Here is a 15,514-nt window from a genome sequence, read left to right on the forward strand (position 1 = left end):
AGCACTGCACTTAATGAATCCCACAGCTGCTTCTCTTGACAACCTCTTTCAAGACATACCTTTCCTTGATTCCGAACTTATTGGTAAACTTAAAATAGAACTACCTAATTATCTCTTACGTGCTCAAGATGTGGACCCAAACCTTTCTCCCATGGAATGGTGGAAATTGAACTCAGAACTCCTTCCAACGTGGTGTACTGTCGCAAAGAAGATGTTGCTTTTACAGCCATCCAGTGCATCAGTTGAGAGAGTTTTTTCATTAATGAATAGCACTTTTGGGGATCAACAGGACTATTCTCTTCAGGACTACATCCAGACATCGATTATGTTACAGTTCAATATTTGCTAAGATGTATAGTATAATGTGATCTTTTTTGCTGAACCTGATCAATTCAGTGATATAATTATTGATATGATGAATTAAAAATTTAATTATATATGGGTGGTATAATGACTTAATTGTTAAGAATAACAGTACTTCTTTTCCAGAAATGCTGAATAGAATAATTCTTACATTTGTGGCAATAATCCCATCATCTCGTGGTTGGTGACGGAAAAACAGACACTCATTTACTGAAAGTTAAGCGCTTATATGAAAAGATGACTACTTTGCAAATATACCCAGTGATTGGCACCTTTTTAAAAATTATCAACAAGTTTTACTTAAAATATATCTCTGCAGGACCTAAAAAGTCAGCTGAAGCCGCTGGGTTCAAGGGAGCAACACTTAAAGTGCTACAAAACTGCTCCAATTTCAAACAGTCACATCACTTTCTACTATACAAACATGGGAGTCACTCAATAGTTATGCTGCAACAATTCTTAAAAGATAAACCCAATGTCATAGGTAATATTTGAATTAATATCGAAGAGTCAGAACTCCACAATGACACACCAATCAATCTGATTAGACATATTAAGGAGTATATGGGGTACAAGCATTACAATTCTTTCCTTACAATTATTGAGGAGCATGCAATAAATGATGATACACGGCAGTTTTGGGCAAGATTTGTTCTTGAAGATTGCATAGCATATGTTAACCTTTTCATTGCCATTTGACACAGAAAATGGCAGTTAAGAATTGCAGCAATAAAGCAAAAGGCAACATTGTTTGTAGCATTTGATCACACATGTATGACCGTCTAATACCTGCACATCTTGCTGACGTACAAACATACCCTAAAAGTGAACTACAATGCTTTGAGAATGGTGGTTTTGTTGTGAGTATTAATGGTAATGGTGGTCGCTCAGTGCATTAGATGAAAGTCATAAAATGTCCTTAAATAAAGATTTCAAAATGGCTTTTGCAAGACCAATATAGACATACTTACAGAAGATGTCAATCTACTAGAGATATACGGTAACAGGACATAAAAACCTATTCAATGAGCCATTCTCAAAGGACAATGAACAAATACCACAACCAACATTCTATGAACAGGAAGTACTGCTAATAATAAATTTTATTTTATAAAAAAATTACTTTTTGTGTTTTAGATATGGAAAGATGAGGTGAACAACTAATCAATGACACAATTGATTCAAAGTTATTAACTTCTACCATCTATCCTAGAGTCAAACAGAGGTTTTTTTAACCAATTTTCAAAAGTTTGTGCTACAGATGAACAGTCACATGACCTATTTAATTTCAGAGATATTGGTAATGGACAATTTGAACAGTATGTCACACACAGCATTGCTGAAACACCTAGTACATCACAGGCACCAGGTAGGAAGACAAGGCTACTTACGAGTTCACAGAGCAAAAGAGAAAGAGAGAAACAAGCAAAGAGAAAGAGCTACATCAAGTAATTTAGTGTATCAGAAGAAAGACTTCATGGATGAATGAAACTGGTAAAAGATTGGAACCTGCAGATGAGCAATACTTGGTGTATCCAAGGGCAATTTGTGATTCAGATGGTAGCCCACATAAGGGAAATAAGTGTATATGGACTAGTAAAGTAGACAGTAGGTATGGGAATAAACTTCATGTGTAATGTAATAATTTGCCTTCACATTGGTTTCCACAAGTAGTCCTGATTGATGGCATGTTTAATATCAATGTAACGCCACTCAGAAAAAATAAAACCATCTTAGACTATTCTCTGATGCTTTAAAACAGATTCATAGTCAGCTATTACAAGGTTTTTGCTACAGAGGTACACGTAATTTTTGATAATCTATTACTAGACAAATTTAGCCAAAAGTATTTCACAGACAACGTAGAGATTATAACGTCAAGCTGTAATGATGTACATGTACATGTACACATCACATTTACTCTTAACTTGTCAGTGCTTAGTCAATGGAGAGAGTACCTTAACTGCAGATCATGTAAAAGAAAACTAGTTTAAGCTATTGGGACTTGTTTCATGGAAAACACAATGCATAGGTTAATAGTGAACCAGTCATTAATTCTTGCAGGATGCAAAACGGATCACAGATCAATGGTTATTAGAGGAGGTAGTAACTTACCTGATAAGAGGTATACATCAAAAATAAAAAAAATTTCTATTAAATAAGAAAAAGTAAGGTTGTCAAAAAATAAAAGAAACAAGTGGGTTGAGTTCAACAATAATAATAATTAATTGTTCAATTAATAATAATAAACTTTAATTAATAAAAAAATAATTTATTCATAAAAATAATACAAAAATTTCAAACCCTACTTTGCAGAAAATGATAACACGCAGACTACAAAATAAACAGAATTTTAATAATTACTATAATGTAAATTAATTATTGTGATAAACATAAATAAGAATTTTCAGCTAGTATTGATTGAATAAATTACTGTCATCGCAATAAAAAAATCTAAATTATGGATTATTATTTGGCTATTGGATTTTTTGAATTTTGATTCAGAACAATATCAAAAATTAAAAATATTAATGTATATATACTTGTTAGGAATTGTAATTGGACTCGCCACGCTTGTGTAGGCTGGAACTAAGCAGTTTGGTTATCATTCTTGCATAAAAATTTGTCATTTTAAAGAAACAATACTCCTTTATAAATTTCTGCAAAGTGGGTTTGAAATGTTTGTATTATTTTTATGATTACATTATTATTTTATTAATTAAAGTTTATTATTATTAATTGAACAATTAATTATTATTATGGTTGAACTCAACCCCCTTGTTTCTTTTATTTTGTGACAACCCTACTTCTTCCAATTTAATAGAAATTTTTTTATTTACTTTTTTCCATACTTTGTATTAAATTTTATTAATTAATTATCCTTTTTAATTATAATTATAATTTTTACCTTAGGTATCAGTTCATTACTGGAAGAAAAGAATTGTGAAATAAGAACCATAAGACCTACCGCATTATAAAAACAGTTTTCATACCATCATTAATTTTTTTGAATTTTTGAATCATTAATTATATTCATAGCCTAGCTTATAATAATTAATCAATATTGTCATTACTAAGATCTATTTCCTGTTTTGAAACTATTTAAGTTTACATTCAGCTTTAGTTCAGTTGCCATTTTTCATTTTCCGCTCACAGCTCTCAAACTAAATTCCGCTGCTTTGCTTTGCAACTTTTTTTTTGAAAAAGCAAGTGAGTTCAGTTACAAACTTATATTTGCTATCACTATGTTTTCTTATAGTTTATGGATTATGATGAGCATCATGGAGTTCCTCCTCCACCACCACCAGTATTTGGAGGGCGTCTACCACCACCTCCAGGAGGCCCACCACCACCACCAGATCCTCGACCACAACCACCAGATGCTCCACCACCACAAATTACTCGGCCACCTCCAGTAGCTGGAAGTCCTCCACCGCTGGCTGGACGTCAGCCACCAGTGGCTGGTGGTCCTCTACTAGTAGCTGGTGTTCTTCCACCAGTTGCTGGTGGTCCTCCACTGCTGGCTGGAGGTCCTCCACAGCTGGGTGGAGGTCCTCCGCCACATCCCCCTGCTACTCCAGCACTCCATACAGCTGGAGCTCCTCCTGATGTTGCTGCTCTGCAAAGGCAGAGGCAGCTCATCATTTGGCAGCTACGCCAAGTCAATAGAGAAATTGTAACATTATTTTAGTTATTATCTGCAGTTTATATAGATACCAATTTATCACCTTTCTGTTCCGTTTTACTTTAGTACAACAATCTTCCGAGAGGCAGGCCAAGAGGCAGGGGCAGGGGCAGGAGGAACAGCAACTCAATAAAGAACTATAACTTTTAATAATTTATTATTTACATGTAGATCTATAAAGTTAACTTTTCTTAAATTAAAAACTGATAATGAAAGTCAAATATCTTTAAGCGTAAAGCCAAAACAGAAATTATAAAAGCAATGCTTAAAATTAGTGTGTTTGTTCAACAACGCAAAACAATTCAATACATGAGCTTCAATCTTCTTACAATACAAATACATGTGATATACATTACTTAATTGTATTAACGAGTAAAGAATACCGTGGTCATAGTTAATCAGATAATCAATATTAATTATAAAAAAGAATTATAGCCTTGGATCATATCCTATAACACAATAAAAACTATGGAATCTCGCAAAATTCTATCTTACTATGTATTCAATTGCTAAGACTAAAAAAATATGAAACCTGTGCAGCTGGAAACTGGTGCCTCCAGTGTGAAAGCACCACTGATCAAAGAGCTACAACAGAACATAATGTTACAATGATGATTATTTATTAGAAATTAATTTAGTTACCACAAACAAAATCAGAAAATAGCCTTAGACATTCACCATGCTATGAAAGTATTATTACACGATATTGCTGAATCATTAAATCATTTGCAGCTAAAAATACCTTAAAGCAAAGTAAGAAAGAAACATCATCAATAGCAAGCAATGTAAACACACAGGCTATATATGCTATACTAAATATGTACATGTATATGCTTGACATAACTTATGTTTGTCACAAACATACATTACAAACCACTAATAAAATACATCTGCTCACAAAGAGCAAAAACCCTTCACCTTTTAAAACTCTTTTCAAGTCTGACCTTATTCTCTAACACCACATTGCAGTCATGTACTAACAAATTAACAGTAGCATACATGCATTTATCAACAATTAATATACATATACTACATGTATAGCTCCACAATGCATATTAAGCTATGATTGACTCATACAAGTATATGTACATACACTGTACATGTAATTTAGACAAACAATGTTCGATTTGCTGACTCATGCCATCCTGAATTAAGTTTCTTTTATGAGACCTGCATTGTGTAAATACACATTAATAGACCACATGAATATATTCCAATGTGCAAACAATTACTATTGTATTGTTAATGAGAACATCCATGCACACAAAAAAAGATGCATTGGCAAGCATTCATTTATATTAAGTAAAGAAAGTACTTACTGTGGCCATAATTTATGATATAATCATGAAACGAATATACAGTATGTCACCTAGAATCATAACTTACATGTATAACAAAATACATAAGACATCTCGCAATACTCTCCATCTTACTACATATTCCATTGCTAAGACTACAGTAATATGAAACCTATACATATGTAAACTGGCACCTCGTACGGCATGATACAACTACTAATCAAGGAGCTGCAACAAACCATTAAATAACATTTAATAAATGAATTTAGTTACAAAATCTAAATACAGAATCGCCTTTCATTATATTGCACATTCCAATATCAAGCAAAAGTATTGCTGAATCAGCAAATCATTTCCAGCTGTAATTACCTGTAAAGCATAGTAATAGAAACATATCAAAGGTAAGCAATGTAAACTCACAGGCTAATAAGTACAGCTAAGGAAAATCAAACTAAACAATTACACTCTAAAATGGCCGAGGCTAAAATGTCGTTACACTGCATATAATCAAGTACATGTATCACTAAATCATGATGATTACAATTAATGTGGTACAGGTACAACATGACTTTCATGGGTGTCATGCAAGTTTTGTTAGTGACACAAATATTCCAATCAAGGTAATTGGACTTTGATGATATAATGCATTCTGTACCATTTTTTTATTTCAGTTAATGGTGTCAGTGTAGTATTGTGTAGTACATTCATTACTTAAAAGACATTTTTAATGAGCTGGGGGCAAAGCCCCCAGGTTCTTCACATCCCACACATCACTTCTTAATGAGTTCTTATCAGAAAACCCATGATCTTAACAGATAAGCAAGATATCCCAAGAAATAGCAAGATCATATCTTGGACAAGATCTTGGCAGGACTTTAATACAAGAGCCTATGTTTGACAAGATTATTGCAAGACTATGATAAGATGTCAGCAAGAATTATCAATTAGCAAAATAAACTGTAGGCTATAATCAAAATCATTTCAGTGACTGAAAAAGTAGCTTTGTCTCTAATTGTATTAAATAGAAACAAAAGTAACAATAATATCAATAATAATAATAATAATAACAAACATTAATTATTGTACAGACAAAGCATTTCTAAGTATAGTTGCAGAACGAGAATGACCAACTAAAACATAATAATAAAAATCTCTGACACTACTTAATTCTCACTTTTTTTCAACTCTCATGTCACTAATTATTTCCTCTTTAGTCTCGCAGGCACTCTTGTACTTCTAGGCTTTGTTTAACAGTTCATCTGTAGTCTTCTTTACATGGGTTAAAAGGTCTTCAGTTGTGACACTTACATTGTCTGGTGAGCAATAATTAGTTTCCTTCTCTAGTTCATACTGAAGCAAGCAAGGATCAAGGGCGTCATCAGTTTCAGATGAATAAAAAAAACTAGGTGGAGGCGTAGGTGAAGGAAAAGTTGCTGACCTAAATGAAGTTTCTGAAGCAAGAGAAATCACTAAAGATTGTTCATTACTCACATAAGAGAAGTCACTTGGGGTCTTTAATCTTTCTCTATCTACATGTACACCTTCAGCAGCAACCCTCTTTCTTTATTCGTGAGGCACCTTTTCCTTTTTCGGCGTGCTTCCACTGATTGGCAACGTTTATTCTAAAATGAAAAAATTACAAATAATTAAAACATGTAACAATAGTTGCTATTTATAACTCAAATTGAATTTTATACTGCTTAGTTCATTAACATAAACAGGACAATACTTTCAACTGTCGATTCCATTCCAGATGGATACAACTGTTGAACAGACATAAACAGGACCATAAACTCAACTTTTAATTTCATTCCAGACAGATACAACTATTGAACACACATAAACATGACAATACACTCAACTGTCGATTCCATTTAAGACGGATGCAACTGTTGAACAGACATATAAATAGGACAATACTCTCAACTGTCGATTCCATTCAAGATGGATAGAACTGTTGAACACACATATAAACAGGACAATAGGCTCAACTGTCGGTTCCATTCCAGACGGATACAACTGGTGAACACACATATAACCAGGACAATGCACTTAACTGTCGATTCCATTCAAGACGGATACAACTGTTGAACACATTTAAAAAGGACAATACATTTACAGTTGATTCCATTCAAGATGGATACAACTGTGGAACAGAAATATAAAAAGACAATACTCTCAACTCTCGATTCCATTCAAGACAGATATAACTGTTGAACAGACATATGAACAGGACAATACACTCAACAGTCAATTCCATTTAAGATAGATACAACTGTTGAACACACATATAAACAGGACAATACTCTCATTTGTCGATTCCATTCAAGACAGATACCACTGTTGAACACAAACAGGACAAAGCACTCAACTGTCGATTCCATTCAAGATGGATACAACTGTTAAACACACATATAAATAGGACAATACTGTCAACTGTCGAATCCATTCAAGACGGATACAACTGTTGAACAGACATATAAACAGGACAATACACTCAACTGTCCATTCCATTTAAGACAGATATAACTGTTGAACACACATAACAGGACAATACTCTCAACTGTCGTTTCCATTCAAGATAATACAACTGTTGAACACATATAAACAGGACAATACACTCAACTTTCGATTCCATTCAAGACAGATACAACTGTTGAACCCACACACAATACAAAAGTTGTGGATTCATTAAAAATCAGTGTAATAAAGTGGCCATTTGATTCCTGAAAACGGAAAGGAGTAAGGATTTACAAAATTGATGCCATGACTGCTATTATTTTGCCTAGCGAACTCTGGATTTGGAAAAATTTCAAAATTGCAATAGAGGAATGGTGATCTGCGCATGCGCACTATGTCTAGACTACGTATCGCCATATCTATAGCTCACAGTCTCACTAACTCACACCATCTCTCCCCTCTCCCCTAGTCTGGACACACTTTCTCTCATAATCTAGCTTTCATGAAGGAAGTCCCATTATCAGTAGAGGATTACTATATCAAATGTGGGCTTACGTACGACGGTATCAGTGAGGAACTTTCTCGGAGGTATCCCAACAGAAGAGGGTTTGCCCCACAAATGATAGGGAGATATTGTAAAGTGAATAACTTAAGCCGTTTGATGGAATAGGAGCTTGAAGAACTTACTGTAGTAGCAATCATGGAGGTTAGAGTAATAATTATAATAATGTATATGGCTTCCTTGCATGCAGTATGTGAATATAGAATACAACTGTGCAATCAATATTATTATTATGTAAGTTATGACACAGGTAGGGTTGTTGTATGACAGAAAAATAACCCTTTGACGGAGCGGGTTAAAAATTAAAAATAATTGCTGTGGTCAGATGATTTCTGCTGCATAACAATAAATATAGCAATAACACAAAAACCATAGTTTTGAAAACTTAAAAGTACAATAAAAGGAAATGCAGGTAGTAAAATGATCTGTAATCCTTCTGCTGCCATTAAACAATCTCAGTAAATGAATTGCAGGATGGTAAAACTATTTTCCAGCACCAACTACAAGTAGGGGTCACATTCATGAACATTTTCCCTTAGTTATAAAGTACAGGAAAGAAAACAATGCACTATAACAATAGATATATATCCCCTGAATCCTTCTGTGAATTGATAAGTCTAGCAATAGCACTCAGACGTAGTTATAACTTTTTGTCTGTACTCCTTCATTGGCCTTCTTATAAAATCAATTTCTTGACTGCAATGAAGACTCGGGTGTTTTTCTCACACATACCGGCTTTGTTCATCACAAACAGTATTCAGACCTACTCTACAATGATTATTCCTTGCTTGTATGAACTATCAATCTTTACTGACACTGATATAAGTTGGTATGGCTGTGGCATTGTATGTGTCTTGACGATAGACGGAGAGCACCTAAACAAGAAAACCGCAGGATTATGTATTCACTAACAATTGTAAGAAATTATTACTTACTTGTCTTTAAGATCTTGAAATCCATAATGAATTAGAAAGGAAGATAAAGTAGGAAAACTGCCAGAAAGCTAGATTTGATTCTTCCTTTGCACCACGCCTACCAATGTTTTTTTCCATCACTATGCATAATACAATAAGGACATACTTTCCAAAAATTAATATTTTGACAACTCACAATACAATATGAAGAAATGCAAGTAGAATTATGATTTATAATCCCTTCACTACTGTTAGGCAGTCTCAGTAAGTAAGAATGTAAACATTTTTCATCACCAGCACCATAAACCGGGGGTTGGTAAAACCGGGCTCGGGAGGGGCTCGGGCACGGGAAATGGCGGGGTAAAACCGGGCTGCCCCAAATTGGGGTTTAAAGTATACGGAGTAAAGCTTTCCGTACACAATTTTGAACACGTGTTTTCACGCCTGCGAAAAGCTAGAGGCCACGATGGAAGATGCTGACAATCACAGTGATTCTTTATCTCCAAGAAGTGATGCTGCTTGGTCAAATCTACCCTCTCCAATGCTCTCTTCTAAATGTGATACTTCCATTACTAGTGATAGATCTAAATCTCCATCTGATGATGTTCTTAAAGTTCCGCAACCCGCTCATTCTGATCTTGATGTGGTTGACTCTGATGGTGGTGATGAAGAAGACAATGATGGTGCCTATATTAAAGGGAAGACTCATAATTTAGCAACTTTTGAAGTATATGACATCTTTTTGAAAGCTCTGAATGATAGAGGAAAGCTGAATACTCTACCACCCGTTAAGCCAGCTGGAGGGAGCATGTTCATTTATGATTTGGGATTAGATGAAACACTGCATAATAGCAAGAGGAAACAATTAAGGTATAAATTAAAATACCAGTATTTCTAAAGAATTTGTCAATAATGTATGTACATGATATCAATAGCACCCTGGGGAAGTGTGGGATGTAATGTGGATGACAAGCAGTGTGAGATAATTTACTATTGATAGTTGCATGCTTTAGTAATTAATAATTTAATGCTTAGTTAGTAATTATTTATATTTTCTTTTGTGACAGGTGTGATCAATATCGCTGGTCCCATAAAGGTACCCATCCTTTAAAGCATCAGACTATAACGATTATGAAAAAGAGCGGTATGATAGATTTAAAGGATGCTCCAAGTGGGGATGACAGATTCTAAAGACATGAGTATTGGGGTGTTGATACCCGCTTTATCTTACACTATGATGGAGATTGTAGTATTTTTGAGGGGTTTGCACATCGTAACAGCAAGTACAAGAAGAGACCATTTATTAGATCAGCCCCATGTGTGAAAGAAAAGGTATATGTCATGCAATGGAACTGTTTTGATCTGACCATTTTTCATTATTGTTTATCTTGTTTACTATTGTTGTCGTAGTACTATAACTTTATATTGTTCTAGTACTGCTACTAAAACTAGAGTTCAAAAAGTTTAGTTCTAGTTCAAGAGCTAAATTGTAAATAGTTTTAAAAGCTTAGTTCTAACTGGAATATGTATACCGTATACGCCTATTTCACTGGTATAAAATTTTGCAGTTTGGCTGCTTTTTTGTATTTGCGAATAAAAATTTCACGATTTCAATGTCATTACTATGATTACCACACCAACTGCACAATCAGCTAGCACGCTATTTTGCCGATATTAATCTCGTGAATTTTTCCAAAACGCAAAAATTGCAAAATTTAATCCCCACGAAATATATGGCGTATAATATGGTATATATATGGCTCCTTTTTCTCTTGACATGCATTACTTGCTTAGCTAAGAATTGAACAATTGTTCAAAAGTCTACATACATTATAAATAAACTATAATCTATGTGTATAAGTAACAAATTTGTACATTCTTTGTTAATTAGCCTTTGCTATGTACTATAATATTTAACAGACAAATAAAAAATAATACATGTAAATAAAAAATAAAGTTTATTATTTCTCATTTTGTTTCATTTTCATGTAGATACTTAAGGAAGAGCCATCGATGCCAGTGAGACAGGTTTACCACAAGTTGGTGAATAATAGCACAGGTGGCCAACATCACTCAGTCGATACTCCAAGGAATTTTGACCAAGTACGAAACTTTCGTAAGGAACTGGCTCGTGAGCAACGAATCTCACACGACTCTTTTTTTAATGTGTACCAGCTCTGCTTCCAATTATTAATGAAGAACAGGAAGGGAGACAAGCTAGATTTTATCAGGCATCTTTCATTACATCCAACCATTTTATTGCACATGATTCCTCAACCTCTGCTGGATTCTTTGGAGCTATTGCTTCGAGTGTCTAGTGATCCAGTCATCCTGCACTACGACACTGTGTTTAACATAGATAATTATTACCTTTCTACTTTGCTTTTCAGGCACACAATGTTTTGCAACAACCCACTTATTCCCATTGGTTTTTTTCTACATTCACGACGCTTTCACAATGACCATGTAACATTTCTGTTATCTATAAGACAATCTGTACCAGTATTGGCAACAAAAGGTTGTGTTATTGTCACTGATCAAGAGTTTCGTTTTGGGCATGTGTTTCCAAATAGTACACATGTGTTTTGTTGGAACCACCTAGAGCAAGATTTAATTCATTATCTTAAAAGCAAAGCCAACTGCAAATCTAGTGAAATTAGTTATTATGCTAATATTTTTAAGCAACTAATGTTGGAAACAACAGAGGCCAATTTTGAAAAGGCTTGGTCACACTGTCGTCATCGTAAGCGATTTCTTGCAAACAACAAGGTCTGTAATTACTTTGACAAGACTCTGATTCCAGTTTTTAAAGCGCACTCTGCAATTTGGATTTTGAGGAAAGCAGGCATTGTTAATCCTGAAAAGGGTGTTACCAACAACCCTTCGGAGTCATTCAACGCTGTTCTGCACAGCCTAAAGCAGTGGAAACAAGTGCCTTTAGATGTTGTGTGTGTTTCCCTGTTTTATCTCAGTACTTACTATTACCGTGAAGTGGAAAGAGGCTTCCATCAATGTGGTTCATTGCATCTGAAAGATGATTTTTCTTTTCACGAGAGAGAGCCCTCTTTGATGCCACATATGGCACGAACAGTGGAACCCAAAGAAATTGTCAGTAGAGCAAGAGGAGAACTCCTGCCCATTTTACTTGAAACTGATCATGAGAATAAAGACAGTGGCATATCGAGTAAGATAGCGACCTCTAAATTGGAGAGTCAACTTGGCTTAGCCCACGATGCAGTGGCTAACAAGTGGGTAACATTAGCTTTTCCTGGGTGTTGGGTTGTAAAAGGTACTGACGGTGTTACTGCACACACAGTTACTCTTTTTCCTAAAGAAACCTGCTCGTGCCGCAATAGTAGCTGCTACCATATTATGGCTTGTAAAGTAATGGCTGGACAAGATGTCTCTGGGACAGCTAAATGCAATGCGTCATTGTTACACCATAACAACAGGAAACAGAACAAAGAGAAGCCATCTGGTCGCAAGCAGTTGAGGAAGAAAGATTTTAATGTTAGCAGTATTAAGAAAGGTATAGAAATATTTATAATCTAACACTGCCTATCATATTTTACCTAACAGTGTCTCAATCCAATGAAAAAGCAACAGGAAACCTTCATCTCAAATCTGATGACAGTATTGCAGGTGACATTTTTATTATTCTTGTTCATAAAATTGTTTCTTATTTTTTCAAAAGGAAGGAAAAGGCGAAAGTCTCAACAAATTGATACTGATGATGATAGTGACTTTGTTAATGAAGAGCCTAAAAGAAAACGTGTCAAACAAAGTAAGGCTGATGTTAGTTAACTTTTCTGTTTACCAATAGTACATCATAATAGCTAACTTTGAAGCCTTGGATACTAGTTCTGATGAATGCACTGAGGGTATGGAAATGCTTGTCTCCTTACATTTAAATAACACAATTACCTTTCTTTCAGAATATGCACCACCTCAGAGCCACAATAATAATGTTTTGTCAACTGGGGTCTTAGAGTCTGATCTAGGTTTGTGGAAAACCTCACATATTATGCATACCAAATGTTACAAGTAGGTATTAGTGAGAGTGAGCAGAGTGTATCGAAACAAGACTCTGAAACGGCTCTATTATTAGATGACAACAAAGGTACCAGAGGTTAATTATTGTAATGTAATGATGATATTTATTTCATAAATCAGGTGATAGTTACACTAAAATGGTTTTGTCCCACCGAGCAACTAATGTCAAGACAAATCGACCATTTCTATGTTCAGATACAGATGAAGTTATGGTGGAATGGGATGATTTGCTGGAGAGAATTTCAGAAACATTTCCTGGTTTCTTGCTTTGTAATTATGTTTGTAGAGCAAATGTTGATGAAGTAAGCCAAAATTTACTGAACCACATAAACATGTTGCAATAGGAAATAGCTGGTTTACCTGTGCAAAAGATGATTTTGATGGAGACAAGGCGTTCTAAACAGATAGCAATTCTACGACGCATGGATGATGATGACAAAGGTGTACCAAGAGTTCAGGTGATTATTCTAGTTAACATAATTATTGTTATGTGTAATATCATTTAGTGTATATCTGTGTATACAAGCCCTGACATGATGGAGTTGGAATACCATGCAGGTACAGCAACACGATCTGAATGCCGCTTAGTCTATGTGGAGCACTGTGGTGTGCAGTTGTCTGATGAATATCCAGATCAGCTGACTGCAGCATTGTTACTTATGGCTTGTTCCTATCCAAATGATGATTTATCTTTGAAACATATTGATCCTGTGGCATTACGAGAAACACTCTGTACTTATATCCATACAGGAAGCTATGAAAGAGTTCCAGTTGATGAGTGTGATGTAGCATTTTGTAAGCGCAAGGTATCGAAGGTTTCTTTATTATGCTATTGCTTTACACCTTGGGTGGATGGTTCAACATCTGTTGCGCTTTATGGAATAAAACAAAAGCAATTCAATGTTCATAACTGCAGCAAGTGCAAAGAATGGTTTCATAAATACTGTCTTAGAATATGCGGCTCCAAAGTCCCCAAACGTACTACTGATTTCACATGTGCCTATTGCACCATTCCTGAAACTATTCCTTGGCACCATCATCAATACACTAATACATGCACTGTTGATAATGGTTTCACAATAATATTGCTTCACTGTCTACAGAATCCGCTGTTCTTTAATAATTTGGGAAGTTCAGACATAGAAAAGGCTATAAATGGGAGTGTTCAACTTATGTTGGCTGGTCACTTGTATGAAGGTAAAGGTGCTCTCCTTGATTACATTTCTTCAAAAATTGATATATCGTATTTGGATTCAAAGATCGATTTTAAGGGAAATGAGCATTCCAAGTTTTTATCACTGTTAAGGAACATATCGAGAGTTTATGTCAAGCAAAGGTGTCTTTCACAACATTGTCCTAAGCAAATTGAGAACATAAGACACTTTTACACATTTTCATTCTCTTCATCTGCTAACATTGAAAAGCATCTCAAAGGTAACTTTCCAGCTTGTAATGAAGTGATTGAGGGATATTGTGCAGCCAAGTTTCCTGATGACGATATACCTCTGGGATGCACTGAGTTTGGAATCAACAATCACATTGTGTTTGATGATGAGGGAGCTGAAGTGAGAGAGGAATATTATGAATGTCATGGAAGAGTAGTTGTGCTTGAGGCCCATTTTACAAGTAAAAATCCATGGATAATCCCTATATCAATTTCAAGATTACGTGGCTCTGAAATCATGCAAATTCCCAAAGAAATTTTAGTGTATGGAAAGAGATTCGTTTTAGGAGGATACAGCATTCATTCTTGTGAGCATTACACTGCAGTCATATATTGGCATAATAAGCCATACTACTATGACGGGATAAAAAAGACTAAAGAACAAAGATTTGTAGCATATAACCCTAAATATATAAAAGACAAAAGTGGTAGTTTTGCTTACTATTTTCTTAAATAATAATTATAATGTTCACCTGTAAAATCTTTTTTCCTTAATTATTTATGGTTCATGCAGTTCTGTATGGTTTTGCAATTTAATTGAATTATAATTAACAAAATTGAGTAAGTTTGATACAGTATAGACATCTTAAAGGGATGCCAGCAAGAACTGATGGCTCCCAGAAAACAAAAAGAAAAGGGGAAAATGAATAGATATATAAATAAGTATCATAATCAGTATAATGTATATATATAATAATAAAAATGATATTAATAAAAATCAAAATTAAAGAAAGT

The 15,514-nt window shown here is 34.7% G+C and overlaps 2 protein-coding genes across 2 annotated transcripts; both read left to right on the top strand.

Moving 5' to 3' along the window:
- The first annotated feature begins 9,748 nt into the window (after positions 1-9,748).
- On the top strand, positions 9,749-10,473 carry LOC109581789 (uncharacterized). The gene is made up of 2 exons (XM_019996199.1): positions 9,749-10,152; positions 10,350-10,473. Exons 1-2 carry the CDS (start codon positions 9,749-9,751, stop codon positions 10,471-10,473), a joined length of 528 nt encoding a protein of 175 aa, XP_019851758.1.
- Positions 10,474-10,533: 60 nt separating this feature from the next.
- Positions 10,534-15,323, top strand: LOC109581792 (uncharacterized). The gene is made up of 10 exons (XM_019996200.1): positions 10,534-10,614; positions 11,275-12,811; positions 12,862-12,924; positions 12,977-13,066; positions 13,119-13,163; positions 13,218-13,283; positions 13,331-13,402; positions 13,456-13,637; positions 13,680-13,793; positions 13,842-15,323. Exons 2-10 carry the CDS (start codon positions 11,296-11,298, stop codon positions 15,234-15,236), a joined length of 3,543 nt encoding a protein of 1,180 aa, XP_019851759.1. The 5' UTR covers positions 10,534-10,614; positions 11,275-11,295; the 3' UTR covers positions 15,237-15,323.
- The last annotated feature ends 191 nt before the right edge of the window (positions 15,324-15,514 follow it).

The sequence above is a fragment of the Amphimedon queenslandica genome, unplaced genomic scaffold (genome assembly GCF_000090795.2).
Source record: "Amphimedon queenslandica unplaced genomic scaffold, v1.1 AMPQUscaffold_13419, whole genome shotgun sequence".
NCBI classification, from domain to species: domain Eukaryota; kingdom Metazoa; phylum Porifera; class Demospongiae; order Haplosclerida; family Niphatidae; genus Amphimedon; species Amphimedon queenslandica.